Below are 14,699 nucleotides of genomic sequence, written 5' to 3'. Positions count from 1 at the left end.
TATGCTGTATTACATGTAAAAATGTAGAACAGACCGCGGTTTACTGAGGGGTATGTCAAGTCTTTCCTTTGATAATAAAAATAATCGGACTAACGTTTTTAAAAAGACATATGGCGTGCCACAGACCACGTGCACTTTTACATTTACTCACATAATCTATTAAAGACCAAGTGCACACGAAATGGAACTGCAAATAACAGTGTGTGTTTTCCAAAAATTGTTTTATATCTCCATCTAGAGGTAACACTTATACCCAGTAAATCAGAACCAACCTTATATACAAACATTTTAACAGCAGCAGCAATAATAATAATATTACTAATAATAACAATTAAATAACATCCTTTTTTTTCTGGCAGGCCAGACTTTGAATATATTTTTGAAAGTTAAATCATAACTGCTGCCTCGGTACTACACTGAATGTAACTGTTTAATGTGAAAGTTTAATGTAAATGTCTTAACAATTAGTGTTCTTAGTCCTACAACGTGTGTGTAAGAAATAAAAGTAAAAAATTAAGTAAATAAATAAAAATAATATTAAATACTATTGTTATTATTATTATTACTATTATTAGTAGTATTACTATTATTATTACTGTTATTATTATTATCATTATTATTATTATCATCAACATTATTATTATTATAGTTTAGTTTATCAGGATAGTGGGATCAGTCTGGTTTGTAACTTATATATACAGACCCACACAAACAAACAAACAAACCTAATTTAAAGGCTTTTTTTAAATTCTCACTTATCAACATAAACACATTGGGAACTAATGACAAATTGTTTATTTGTACTCTGCTTTCATATTCACAATATAAATATTAATAAGCCCTACACACACGTCAGAGTTACTTTATAAATATTCATGAGCTACCACCAGACCGATACAGACAGTTCAAGCAAGACGCTCTAGGGTGGACACCAAGCAAAACAGTTACAATAATAATAATAATAATTATTATTATTATTATTATTATTATTATTATTATTATTATTGTTAAATATTTTTATTATTATTAATGTTGATGTTGTTGTTGTTGTTGTTGTTGTTGTTGTTGTTGTTGTTGTTATTAAAAACATTTATTTTTTCTGGTAGGCCAGACTTTGAATATATTTTTAAAAGTTATATCATGACTGCTGCCTCGGTACTACACTGAATGTAACTGTTTAATGTAAAAGTTTATTGTAAAAGTCTTGAGAACTAATATTCTATTCGCCTGCAATGTGTGTGTGTAATAAATAAAAGTAAATAATTAAGCAAATAAAAAAACATAAATTTAACACTAATATTATTGTTATTATTATAGTCATTATTATTAATATTATTATTACTAATATTATTATTGTTTAGTTTTTCAGAATAGTGTGAACAGCATAGGTTTTGGTTTGCAACTTGATATGTATAGACACACAAACAAACAAACAAACCTAATTCAAAGGCTTTTTTTATTCTCACTTATCAACATAAACACATTGGGAACTAATGACAAACTGTTTATTTGTACTTTGCTTTCATATTCACTATATAAAGTTTAATAAGCCCTACACACGTCATAACACGTCATATTCATGATCTATATATGGGTGTATAAGCGAGACGCTCTAGGCTAGTTACCAAGCAAACCAGTTATTATTGTTACAATAATTATAATAATAATAATAATTATTATTATTATTAAATAGCATCCATTTTTTTCTGGCAGGACTGCGCCTCAGCTGCACTGAATGGAACTGTTTAATGTAAAAGTCTTGACAATAACTAGTGTTTAAGGTTCTATTCGCCTGCATTCGACTACTTGAGTGGGTTTTAACATAACTTCATTGTTTGGCAAATCAATATTGTTACATGCGTTAATGGTTCCATCGTTTGCAGACAGGTGGCGACATCCAAGCATGTCGATGTGTTTTGCTCTTGGAGAAGAAGTCGCAACATCCGCGTTCATCAAGCACGCGTGCGAGAGACTACAGACAGTATTGACTCGCTTGTCATACAGTAATGGGTAAAATCAAAAAATCTCGTAAACGCAATACATTTAACTACAACAAAAACAAAAAGAAGCTGAAGAAGAAGTTAAGAAGAAAGGAGAAACCGCACATTGAATGGTGAGTTGAAGAACATAACGTTAAATGCCAGCCATAACGTGCTCTGTTGCTATCCAAACAATTATTTATAACTTCTTACTAAGTATGTTTTTGTGAAAAAGTAAGTATAAACGGACAATATAAAACTTTACAATATGTAAATTATTATAATAAAAGCCACTTTAAGTGTTTAAAGGGAGATAACTGTTTAAAACCCTACTGTGTGCTTTAATATGGTTTTATTTTGTATACTGTAACATACTTTTATACTGTATATATAAAGTTCTTCTTCTGAAACTAATTTCTAAATGCATCTCCTCCTAGATAGAGGTAAAGTTGGGTATTCAGACATTCTGCTTGATAATCTAATTTCAGAAAAGTGTTGTTTGCATATTTTAAATCGAGAAATCATATTAGCAGCCAATGACTATCAAAGTACAAATTGTGGTAAAGTTGGTTTTGTATTCGCACATTCGTTCATTTAACTGTCTCTATATTGTTTATCCTGCTTATTTGAATATTTAATCAAAATTAGCACGCAAGTATGACTTTAAAAAACATCAACACTATCTAATAGACTGTTGGTGGTTGTACTGTGATAGTCATTCGCTGCTAATATGATATCCCAATTTTGAATTTGCAAAAAATACTTGAAGTTATGGAGCCATGTTCGAACTATGTTGTTGGCTAGATGGCACTGTACATCAGTTAATAACGTCTACACCTACCCCAAACCCAACCATCACAATTATAAACGAATATACCTTCTCTAAACCTAAACCCAACTATCTGAAGCTCCTCTACAGCCCTCGACACTTAAGCACTCATAACACCGGCCTTTCAGTCTTCATTAGTTTACAAAACACAGATGTTAAATCTTACTCATACCTTAGGGACAGTATAGCAGAATTTGGCGGTTTTAAAACCTTGACTTTTACAAACCATAGTATACCTTAAAAATGGTTATCGTCCCGTGCTTATTCGGTACATACTTTCAGTAATCATACTTTCTAATCTGGTTTATGTGAGATAAGCTGCTGGTCCCGAGCAGGTTTGTGCTATCAGAACTGTTGCTTGACAACAACTCTTGGCTGAGTTTTGAAGAACGAAGCTATTCTGGATTATATTAAATCATCAAAAACCAAATCGAGCTAATGGAGTAATCCATGTACGAAGAACAGACATCTGATGTCTTTTTTCTTGTTAACTTGCAATTTCATGCATTATTTATAGTAAGTCCGTTTTTATAGTTTATTACATGTCGGACTTTCAGGCAGTGAGCGAGCTTATGCAGCTGCTAAAGATGCTTTGAAGCAAGTAGTGAACAAATGCCAAATCCCTCTGTCAGAGATTAAACCTTTTACAAACACTTACATTTTAAACAAGTAGCAAAAGGAATGGGATGCATTAGAAAACAATAAATTACATGAAATCCAACCTGAAATTTCACACAGAACTTTAAGACATTTTAACAATCGATTTGATCAAGTAGTTTTTACCAGATGTCGTATTGGGCATACGAGAATAACACATGGTTTTTTGCTCCAAGGTGAAAACCCTACTCGGTGTTTGTGCTGCAAAACTCCTCTTACTATAATGGCTCGTTTCCACTGACTGGTACGGTTCGGGTCGGTACGGGTCACCTTTATCAGGCTTGCGTTTCCACTACCAAGGGTACCCTTTTGGTGGGCGTGGTTTATGGCAAAGTTTCAGTCGACGTCATTTTCGCTCGAGGAAATGTCTACAATAAAGCTGCACAGGTCGTTCACATATCATATGAAAAGCACTTCTCACAAAACAGATCCTTTACACACATAAATACTTGTGTATAAATGTTTATTACTAACTTTTCTATAAACAGGAGTTGATTATAACTGCAGATCAATGATGGTGCGAAATAGCCTACTGTAATGCCTATAATTATATAAATAAATAAATGAACATATATGAACACATACAGACCCTTACAGTCTCCGATATGTTACCAACTACAGAAGAACTACACAAAGCAGACATTTCGTCGTTAATTAGGTTCAAAACAACACAAAGTATAGCCTACAGTCAGAGTAAACCTCTCATCTGTGTCTGTAATCTTCAGCAGCACATGAAGCCTCTGTTAGACAGTCATTCCATTATTCCCAGTTCATATTAGTCCAAAAGGTGATAATAAAGATTAAAACAAGGCTGTTTGTTCACGTTTGCTGAAGAAATAACGTGCTCCTTAGCTTCGCCTTTTTTCCCACGCTCTTGGGAAAGGCTTGTCAGCTTCTCACAGGATCTGGTTTCCAAAAGCTTGTCAATAATCGAATGCATGTTATTATTATCAGATCAAGAAGTTTAGTATTTCAGATAGAGACGCGCTGCGAGCGCAAGAAAGAAAGCAAAACCACTCAGGCTTCAGACTGGCTCGTAAAAAACTACGCGGCACAGGGTGCATCTGCTCTTCTCCATGGCTTTGTGGCTGTTTATCAAGACAACGACAGGGTTTGTTTGAGCCCGGATTGACCATGGCTGCAAATGTATATATAATTCCACTGTAATCTCTCGCTGTGTATTTCAAACATGGCGGGTCCTTTGTTTACATTCTGGCTTGTTGAGTCTACGAATGACGTATCTCTGTAAACCAATAGCGTTCAGCTTCGCGTGTAGCTCCACCTTTTGGGACCCTTTCTGCAGTTTGGGACCCTTTCAAAAAGGTCCCGAAAAAGTGGTACGGTACGGTTTGGTTTGGTACGCCTTTTGACAGTGGAAACGGCCATAAAAGCGTACCAAACCGTATCGTACCACTCAGTGGAAACGGGCCATAAAACGTATTTTACTGGACTGTCCTGCTTTTACTGATTCCAGAAGACTTTTTTTATGAAATGAATTTAAGGACATTTTTAACAAAGTGAAACCAGAAAAGATTTTAGAATTTTTATCATGTATTAACACAAAAAACTTATTTAATTTGTTTTATTTTGTTTGTTGATTTTTAAATAGTTTATTTATTGTTAAAAGATTCCTGCCATGAAAATAGCCTTGGTTGCTGACATGGCATTAAATAAAAAATACATTACATTATATAGTTTATTATAACATGTTTTGTTTTTACAAGTCCTCAGATACGTAAAGCATGGGATGAGCACAAAACTGTAAAGCAAAATCTACAAGATATGGGGCTGGCACCTGGGACCAAGGGTATGCTTCCTATTAAACCAAAGAAGGTAAGTTTCAAATCTGTATGAATCAGTAATACAGTGGGTTTTTACTAATTATACCCTATTATAATAACCAGTTGTGTTTCATTGACTTTTCAGAACACAAAAGTTGAACCAATGGAGACAAATGTACTGAAACCATACGTCATTGAAGGTATGAATGCACATGTGTAATGTATGGTTTTGAAATCTAGTACACTACCTTGTCGTCCACCTTAGTTGTAAGAGCAACAAATATTAACTTGACTTCTAGTTGATCATTTGGAAAAGTGGCAGTAGGTCAATTTTTCTGATAAGTCATCTATTGAACTGCATCCCAATTATCACAAATACTGCAGATGACCTATTGGAACCCACATGGATCCAAGATTCTCACATAAAGTTTGGTGAAGCACAAATCATGATTTTGGGTTACATTCAGTATGAGGGTGTGCGACAGATCTGCAGGGTGGATGGCAACATCAACAGCCTGAGCTGTCAAGACATTTGTGCTGCCCATTACATTACAAATTACAGGAGAGGACAAATTCTTCAGCAGGATAGCATTCTTTCTCATACTTCAGCCTCCACATCAAAGCAAAAAAGGTCAAGATGCTCCAGGTTTGGTCAGCCAAGTTACCAGAAATAAACACTATTGAGCATGTCTGGGGTTAGATGGAGGAGGCATTTCAAATGAATCTAAAGAATCTTGATAAACTCTGGGAGTCATGCAAGAATGATTTCTTTGCCATTCCAGATGACTTTATAAATAAGTTATTTGAGTCATTGCAGAGATGTATGAATGCAGTCGTCCAAGCTCATGGGAGTCATTCACAATATTCATTCTTTTTCCACTGCAGCATGACTTTATATTCTATACTGTACATTATTTCTGTTAAGTGACAAGACTTTTGTCTAAGCTAAGTCAGACCTTACTGTCCAAATTAAATAGTTAATAATCAAGGCATGATCATCTTTTATTTTGGTAAAATAAGCGTAATCTAGAGGCCTTTGCCTTTCATATCAGCCACTTTTGATATTAAATGATCAACTAGAAGTCAAGTTATTATTTGTTTTTTCTAAAACTTGGATGGGCAACAAAACTCGTCAGGTAGTGTACTGAAATGTGTTTGTATTTTCATGATTATGTGTCTTTTAGAAATGGAGGCAGAGGCCAGTGTTCGTGGGAATGACCGAACCACATGCTCTACCGACATGATCGAATATGTTCAACACATGGTGAAGGAACACAATGAGGATTACAAGGTAAATAATAGTAATTAGGTCTGCAACTAAAAGCTGATTTATACTTCTGCAGCAAGCGCACGCATATGGTACGACGCAGCCTGCATGTGGACGCATAGCCGTCGCTGTGGCCTTCGGCGTCTCTGCCGCACGCCTCTCAAAAAAGTAACTGCACGTCACAGCAACGCATAGCGCAAGCTTTGTGATTGGTCGGCTTGGAAGCGCTGATGAGGGTGGGAAGGACCGAGAGCCGTGCGAGTCCGTTTGAGTGATTGTTTACAAGTGTCAATTCCCGTAAGGGAGCTCCGGATGGAAAGTTTTGTTTTGTTGTTACCTTATAGTTAAAGTTGTTGCACGTCCGCCGGTTCCTGCATCAGAATTTGTGAGTTTGAATCACCTGTACATTAGGGAAACGTTCAGAAAAACCTAAACACCAGTGAAGAAACTCTACAAAGAAGAACATTAACACCTCACTGCCTACTAGCATTTCAGAAGTGTTATTGCAGAGCAACAGAAACAGCGCCCAGAAGTATGAATACACAGCTACGCGCGTTGCATGCGCTGTGGGTCACGCTGATCATCACTTGACGCAGAAGTATGAACCAGGCAACGTTACATACTGTCCAAATGTGACTATTTACACGCATCAGCTGCTGACCGGAAGCTCTTACCATTTTGCTTGCGCATATACGCAAAGCATAATGGGTAATTTTGCTTTCTAAGAAAAAGGTCTATATAAGCTAAAAGATTTTCCTGAATTGAATCTTTGCGTAGGCAAATGGGATTCTTAATAGCTTTATGAAACCTTAGTAGTTTATGGACAGTCATAATGAGTTTGTTTATTGGTCTAATTATTGTTTCTTCTCTTTATAATAAATCTTGCACTCAAAGTAATTTTGTGCTTCATTTCCAGCCTTTTGAATTATGTTGCATAAATAAGGAGTTATCACAAGCTAAAATTGCTTGTTGCACTTATTAACAATTAATACCTAGTAAATATACTGATGTTACTGGTTAAAACCTAAAGTGGTGATGAGAACTCAAATATTTGGCCACAATTTCTAAATAAAGTGAGAAAAAGTATCACATATGAATAGAGATGCGTAGCGAAACTCTGCGCTTTATCGGTATTGATGCTAAATTCTAAAAGACATTATCGATAATCTCTGACTTTAACAGTTTTGCTATTTGGTACTAGAGAATTACTGCTGAATAAACATTACTTGCCTTAGCATAATTAACTGACCAAGCTTTTCTAATTTGTGATATTCGTCTGCACAGTTGGCAATCTCACATGAGAAATGTTCATGTTTTCGTCCAATAGTACAATGGCGAGCACGTCAAGTATAAAAGCCTTCACAGTTCTCGCCTATGTGCTCGCACTCAATAGAGGCTCGTGCTAAGCACACACATATCTCGCGACAGACTCGTAAGCTTGTGGAGTTAACCAAATGGGTTGTATTTCCCGTGTGTACAGCGACTATGCCCGTTGAAACAAACGCAAGTTGTTTTCTAGTATAAGCAGAAACGCAAGCAATCTGGCTAAGCATCTTTCAAAAGTGCATTAACTGCAGAAAGACGAATGAAAAGTGTTCAACTTGACTAGCTAAAGGTACATCATCCACATCATTATGCTAGCAGTCAAAAACACAAGGTCTCTTTAAATTAGTATAATATTAATAGTTTAATTAACACACATTCGTCATCCACATCGTTATGCTAGCAGTCAATAACATAAGGTCTCTTTAAATTCGTATAATATTAATAGCTTAATTAACACACATTCGGTTACAATGAAAACAGCATTTCTTTCTGCAGTAGCTTAAATAAATCTTAAACATTAAAAATGCTTTTACATCTTCTGTATTTACAAATATAACCTAATAATAAATTATTGTTATTAAAAAATGTATTTAAAAGCCACAGACCGAACTGATTTAACCGAAATCCCATTCAAAAACCCATTGACTTTGGAACCGGAACTGCTAAAATGCTAACTCGCTTCCAAGTTTTTGCTTATAAATTGACATCATTGTTCCTCCACTCTATGCTTCATTTTTCTGTTAAAACGTGCAACTTTTATTGTTATCTCAAGTGTTTGTTAAATGATGTACTTCAATCTAGTCTGATAGTAGTAGCTTTTTTGCCAAGTTCACTCACTATAAAATTTCTGGTTTAAGCTAATCAGATATTGTTTTGTCGTTTTTGCAGGCGATGGCAAGGGATGAGAAGAATTACTACCAGGACACACCGAAGCAGATCAAACGGAAAGTAGAATTATACAAACGCTGTCATCCTGAGCAATATGCTGCATTCATTGCTTCTCTGCAATCTCAGAAGTCTACATGATGCCACAGAAGAACTGGTCTTAATATGATGCCAGAATATCACCTTAGCATGTATCAAGTTTGCAACAAATGCTGTCTTAGGCCTTCAAGATGGGTGTGTACATTTTGTTTTCATGGCATTTTTTCGAGGATAGTTAACTTTTTAAAAGATCTTTTGAGCAACTTGTTGATGTATATATGAGCTTAGCGTTTGCAGTTTTATGTTGTGAAGTGAAATACAAACATATAAAAAACAAAACTGAAAATTACAATGTGTAATTGTTGTTTAATTCATACATTTAGTGTGTTTTGGCAAAAAAACAACAACAATAGAAACAACCTTCGTCAGTGCAAAATGAAGTCAAACAACAGCCAATAAGTGTCAGAATACCCTATTGAAAAACTAACTAAACCGAACAAAATAGACTGAGACAATAGCCCCTTTTACACATACAGAACTTTCCGGAAAATGACCGTCAATTTTCTGAAAAGGGATCATGTGTGAAAAGACCCTTTTTGAAAAGAAGGTTAATTTTTTCTGGCTGTTTTCAAGAAAAGAAGTTGTAACATTACCGATAATTTGCTGGAATGCTGCGCTGTGTGAACGCAGAAGAAAGATTGCCGGAAAGAGCGCGTTCACGATTAGAGCACGCTAACATGAGATGTCTACTCCAGCCAATTAGAACACCCAGATTCAATTTACATCCATACTGTTTATGAAAATAAAAGCCTTCGAATATTTTTCCAGACACATTTAGCTGCTAGATGTTAGATAACGTTTTTTTTTTGTTTTTTTGTATTCCTTCTTGATGCCAACTGTGAAGAAAATTACCGCTAAAATGCTTATGATAAACCGCTGTTTGTTTACCTTCAAGCTCCACTTCAGTTGCTTGACATGTGTGCACGTGAAATGCAGGAGTGCTCCGGTGAGCGCCAGCACACACATATTATATACATCTCTACATGCAAAGTGTTCCTCCATATGTTTTCATCGATGTTGTTCACAATACTTATCCATCTACAGAATTTGTAATGTGGTCAAATGTGTACACGTTTACAAATACAAGCGCTGCTGTTTATAGATCATTTCTGCTTAATGATGTCAGAATTTACCAGTATTTTTGGAACGGATGTGTGAATTGTCTTTTCCGGAAAAATTCTGGAAGTGGTTCCGGTAATTTTCCGGATATTTACCAGTATCACTGTGTGAAAGGGGCTATTGCATACTAAATAATGACTGTAAAAAATATGGATGACGTGACAGAGCCTTTTCCCATTGTACTCTTTGAAGTCAAAATGCCTCAAGACGAGCACAAACTGTCACAAAACACTGCTGAAATTGGGAGTCTGGGCATGTGTAGACTACCAGATGGAGCCAGAGGCAGAGGTGCGAAATCAAGCTTCCAACCAAACGCTTCAACCCCACCAACCCCACCCCCCCCCGAGCTTCTTTTTTTACTGCTCATACTGGCACTATAACAAAGGCTCGCTAAATAAATATAAGCACTTACATTTAAAAAAGCGTAATAATATACAATTCATTAAAAAACTGTCTGATTTAAGCTGAAATAATTGAATAAAAACAAAATATGTTGGACTGCAAATTAAACGATCTTTCATACACTCTAGCCTAAGTTACACTCAGCTATGAGCACAAAAAATATTTCTCTTTGGTTGTTGGTATTTATTATGTCCATGGGGTAGAAATATCACTTGTAAAATATGAACAACAACATATAAACAACACATATTTCTAGAAAGGTTTTTAATTTTATTCAGCAGTCAACAAGACCCAAAATATATACATCATAGATTCTATTTACCATGCGGGAAATATCATGTGTTTAAAAGATAAATACAGCAAGATTTTTAAATCAACAGGATATTTACACATCCATCCCTGCACTATATAAGAATTATCAATTAAACTATTATCAATTTGTACAATAATCTTATTAATACATCAACTGATGTCTATATGATATAGGCCTATTAGCTGCTGAGCATCGCTTGTATATTGTTTATCATTTTTTTGCCTCCGTTTACATTTGGTTTATTCGATGCCTTAAAATCTGGCAAAGAGGAATATACATTCATTTAAATGTTTAGTAGGGGTTTTCAAATAAAAATCCAACTGTAAATGTTGTATATAAATAATACATAACCTTTACAGCTCTATTTGTTATATAAGATTTGGTTTCTAGAACATGGATATTTTAGCAAATAACAGTAGATTAACTCGACAAAATGCCGAAACTCAAAATGTCAGAGACGTCCTTTAAATTAAGTTCAAATAACATTAGAGGAGCTCATTGTGGAGATCGGCTAACATTGATTTTGTCTTCCTAATTATTATTTCAGACCCATAAAGTGAGTTACTACTAGAGAGTGATCGCTTGTGTTCTCCGTCATAGCCAGGCGTGTATTAGCAAACTAATAATAAAGCCAGATAAAACCCTCACTTTACCGAATAAACAGTGATACATCAGATCCTGTAGCTCAGAGAGTATAGTTTACTGTGGAGCAACTCATTTAAAGGGTCACGAAACACCAAAACACATTTTTTAAAGCTGTTGACAGTCATATATGTGTCCCACACTGCTAAAAACACTATTAAGACACCTATATTTCACTAAAAAGTGTAAATTGGTTGTTTTTGCGTTACTAGTTCGTACTTCCGGTTTGAAACGAATTTTTGAAGCTGCGTCACGTTCATGACATAATAGTGTGTATTCTGGCGTGCAGACTGGGCGTCTGTGCCAGAGTGAGTCTTATTACGTCTTACAGTGTGATGCATTAATGCATGAGTAAGGCTTGGTTCAAACCAATCAGCGCGCTCTATTGTGCAACTTCATTAATATTCATTACTATCACCGTGTTTACAGGACAGAGACGCCACGTTGTATTGGCAAAACAAGCGTGAAGTGTTGCTTTTATAGTTTGCTGCAGTTAAGTTTCATTTTCTCTCTGTGAGAGCTCAGACTCACGTGTGGATTAACAGTGTACGCGACGCTCGACAACAATAACTTACATGTCTAAGGAGGAACATTGTTTACCTGAGAGCTGGATTCGCTTGTAGTCTTCTCTTAATAAGGACGCGGCTCTAGTTGCTGGTGATTGTCCTGTCTCTACAGATTTGGTAAGCGAGCGACCAGTGCTCTTTGTTTATTCAGTTTGTTCGTATCTAACAAACTATTGCACAGAGTGTAAACACGTTAACGTTAGCACCACAGCCAAACATTAACCTCGTGTAGGGTTTTTACCGCAGTTAGTGACTGGAATAACACACGCGGCTTTCTGACACTACCTGCCGTGTGCATCTAAGTTTCTGGGAAATGCGGAGGTTTTTTTTTCTCTCATTCGCCGTGCGGTATCAAACATTGCATGAAAAATACACGCTTAGAGCAGCTCCTTTGAATCAAATATCTCGTTTGTCGCGAGGGGCATGAATGAATTCCCTGAATGAAAGAGTCAAACTGCAGTTAAATTCCACCATTTAATAATTTGGCAAATAATTCGACTACAGATGTTCATGTAGGTTAAACACCATCACTTTCTACTGTGTGTGTGTGTGTGTGTGTGTGTGTGCGTGCGTGCGTGCGTGCGTGCGTGCGTGCGTTCTGTCTGTCTGTCTGTCTGTCTGTCTGTCTGTCTGTCTGTCTGTCTGTCTGTCTGTCTGTGTGGTGTGTGAATTTTGACTCTGAAACTCGCGCGTGCCCAAATAGACACTCCCACACCATCCCACTTTTCTTCCTCCGACACTCCCCCCTAAACAGCTGGACACGCCCACTTTTCTGACTTTTTCCAAAGTAGAGGTGTGAAAACACCCTGCTGAAACGAGGGGGTTTCATGGCCTTTTAACATGGTAAAATAACACAGAAATTGAATAATAACACCTCAAATCTCCTCCCAAAGCTCAGACGGTCTGCTTTTCTTTTTTTAAGCTTTAATTAGATCAGAAAAAGATGCATTACATGTTTACATTACATGTAGCAGTTTATTTTGTATGATATTAATTTGGATTTGGGAAAAAAGGATTTCTGTAGTGAAACGTAATATCACAGTAAACATGTATCCCAGTAATCTAATTTAAACGGCACCTCCAATATTTGATGTCATGACTTCAGTATTTATGCCAGTAATGTTGTTGTTGGAGTTGAGCCTGTGTTGAACTCAGTGTATTTCTTTAAAAAGAGCTCAGATTTAAATGTTTGCTCAGATGCTACAAGCTGAATAAAATAGGCATGACATTGTGTAGGGCATGGTTGTGGGTAAAAATAAGTCAGAATCCATCTGATGACAACTGTTATGTAGTGCTGTGTAGACTGTTTACAAACTGTTTAGTTATGGATTTGCTCAAATTACTTTAAAATTGTAATCAGTAATGTAATCTAGATTACTTATTGGATTACTTAGCTTGCTAAAATGTTTTTATTCACTCCAAAAATGACTACATGTTTAAATTAAGTTGAAACAAGACGATTCTTCAGCTTTTTTGGGACAACCTAATTGTTTTATGTTCTATCAACTTAAATTTGTACAAAATGTTATACATTAACTGAATTACTTCATGTTGTCCCAACACAAATAGATTGTTTTGAGCCCATTTTTTAGTGTTCAATATGGATCCAAATTCATCTCAAAAGAATTTGCAAGATAAACAGATTTATCCAACAGTTCTGTCTGGTTCTTGGGTCTGATTGGCTGATAGTCATGAAATATTCTGCAATAACAGCACTGGTCCAGCCTCTTAACCCCTTTACCCTGGTGTATTACTCCGCCCACATACAGCAACAACCAGAGGACACTTTTTATATACACTCAAAAATTTCTGCTGTTAGGCAACATAATGTACTTTTGAAGCTTTTTTAATCAAGAATGTAGTTGTTTAGATTTCAACTCTGCAGTTTATTTATTAGGATAGTGCCTATTTCAAAATATTTATAATTTCTGAGAGACGGTGCGTCGGCTGCCATTAGCCAAAGACCATTGACGTTGTCCATCCACAAGAAGGCGACTGGACCGCAAAATAAGCCCTTAGAAGATTAAAAAAGCCTAATTTCTAACTACTGCTCATCAAATCATTATTAAACTGGTAAGCATACTTGCCAACACTCCTGTTTCTCCCTCCCGGTAGTCTCCCCTTTTGTTATTTTTCCCGGAAATCTGCCGTAATTTCTCTCATTTTGTGGTACAGGCTGTAACACTCCTGGGTCAACAACTTTATTACAGCATCACAGCAGCCGCCCAAAACCCGGTGCATAATACAGTTACTAACACCACAGTACAGTTACTTTCCTATCCCGGTTCACAACAGTGTCAGAGACCTCACCCTCAAAAACCCCCTCCCCCTGGTCTCCCGGATTTTCAGAGATAAATTTTGGCAGGTATGCTGGTAAGGGATATTCTAAGTCGATCTCTCTCTCTTTTGCATGTTGTAGTGCTGTATTTATACCATATAATTGTAGTGTATTGAGGGCGAGATGAGACTCGCATATTAGGAATGTGTGTATTTTTTGACAGAAAGAGAAAAGAAATGCCCGCATGTGTTTAGCGTTTTTCTATATCGCAAACACAATAGCAGTCTGATAGTGATTGTTCTGCTTTTTTGGGGGTTATTTATTGCGATATCCCCATTAAAATAGAGAAATACTGTAGACTTTAATACTGCAGGGAGATATCTCTGTAGACGGAGGGCATTTCATGTCAAGCTCAGCCTTATAATCTTAAAATGAGAGCAAAATTCTCCTGTTTTTCATTACTTTAGACATTATGCTAGAGCAGGGATCACCAATCTCATTCCTGGAGGGTCGGTGTCCTGCAGATTTTTGCTCCAACCCTAATTTAACACACCTG

At 36.2% G+C, this 14,699-nt stretch overlaps 1 protein-coding gene across 1 annotated transcript; it reads left to right on the top strand.

The window, feature by feature from the left end:
• Positions 1–1,951: 1,951 nt before the first annotated feature.
• nop16 (NOP16 nucleolar protein homolog (yeast)) lies at positions 1,952–9,112 on the top strand. The gene is given in 5 exon segments (NM_001002534.1): positions 1,952–2,113; positions 5,190–5,298; positions 5,392–5,446; positions 6,431–6,537; positions 8,728–9,112. Coding segments are annotated over 5 exon segments (516 nt in total). The 5' UTR covers positions 1,952–2,006; the 3' UTR covers positions 8,866–9,112.
• The last annotated feature ends 5,587 nt before the right edge of the window (positions 9,113–14,699 follow it).

The sequence above is a fragment of the Danio rerio genome, chromosome 21 (genome assembly GCF_052040795.2).
Source record: "Danio rerio strain M-AB ecotype USA chromosome 21, GRCz13ab, whole genome shotgun sequence".
Taxonomy (NCBI): domain Eukaryota; kingdom Metazoa; phylum Chordata; class Actinopteri; order Cypriniformes; family Danionidae; genus Danio; species Danio rerio.
The sequence above is the reverse complement of the archived record's forward strand: the minus strand, read 5'-3'. Positions and strand labels throughout refer to the sequence as shown.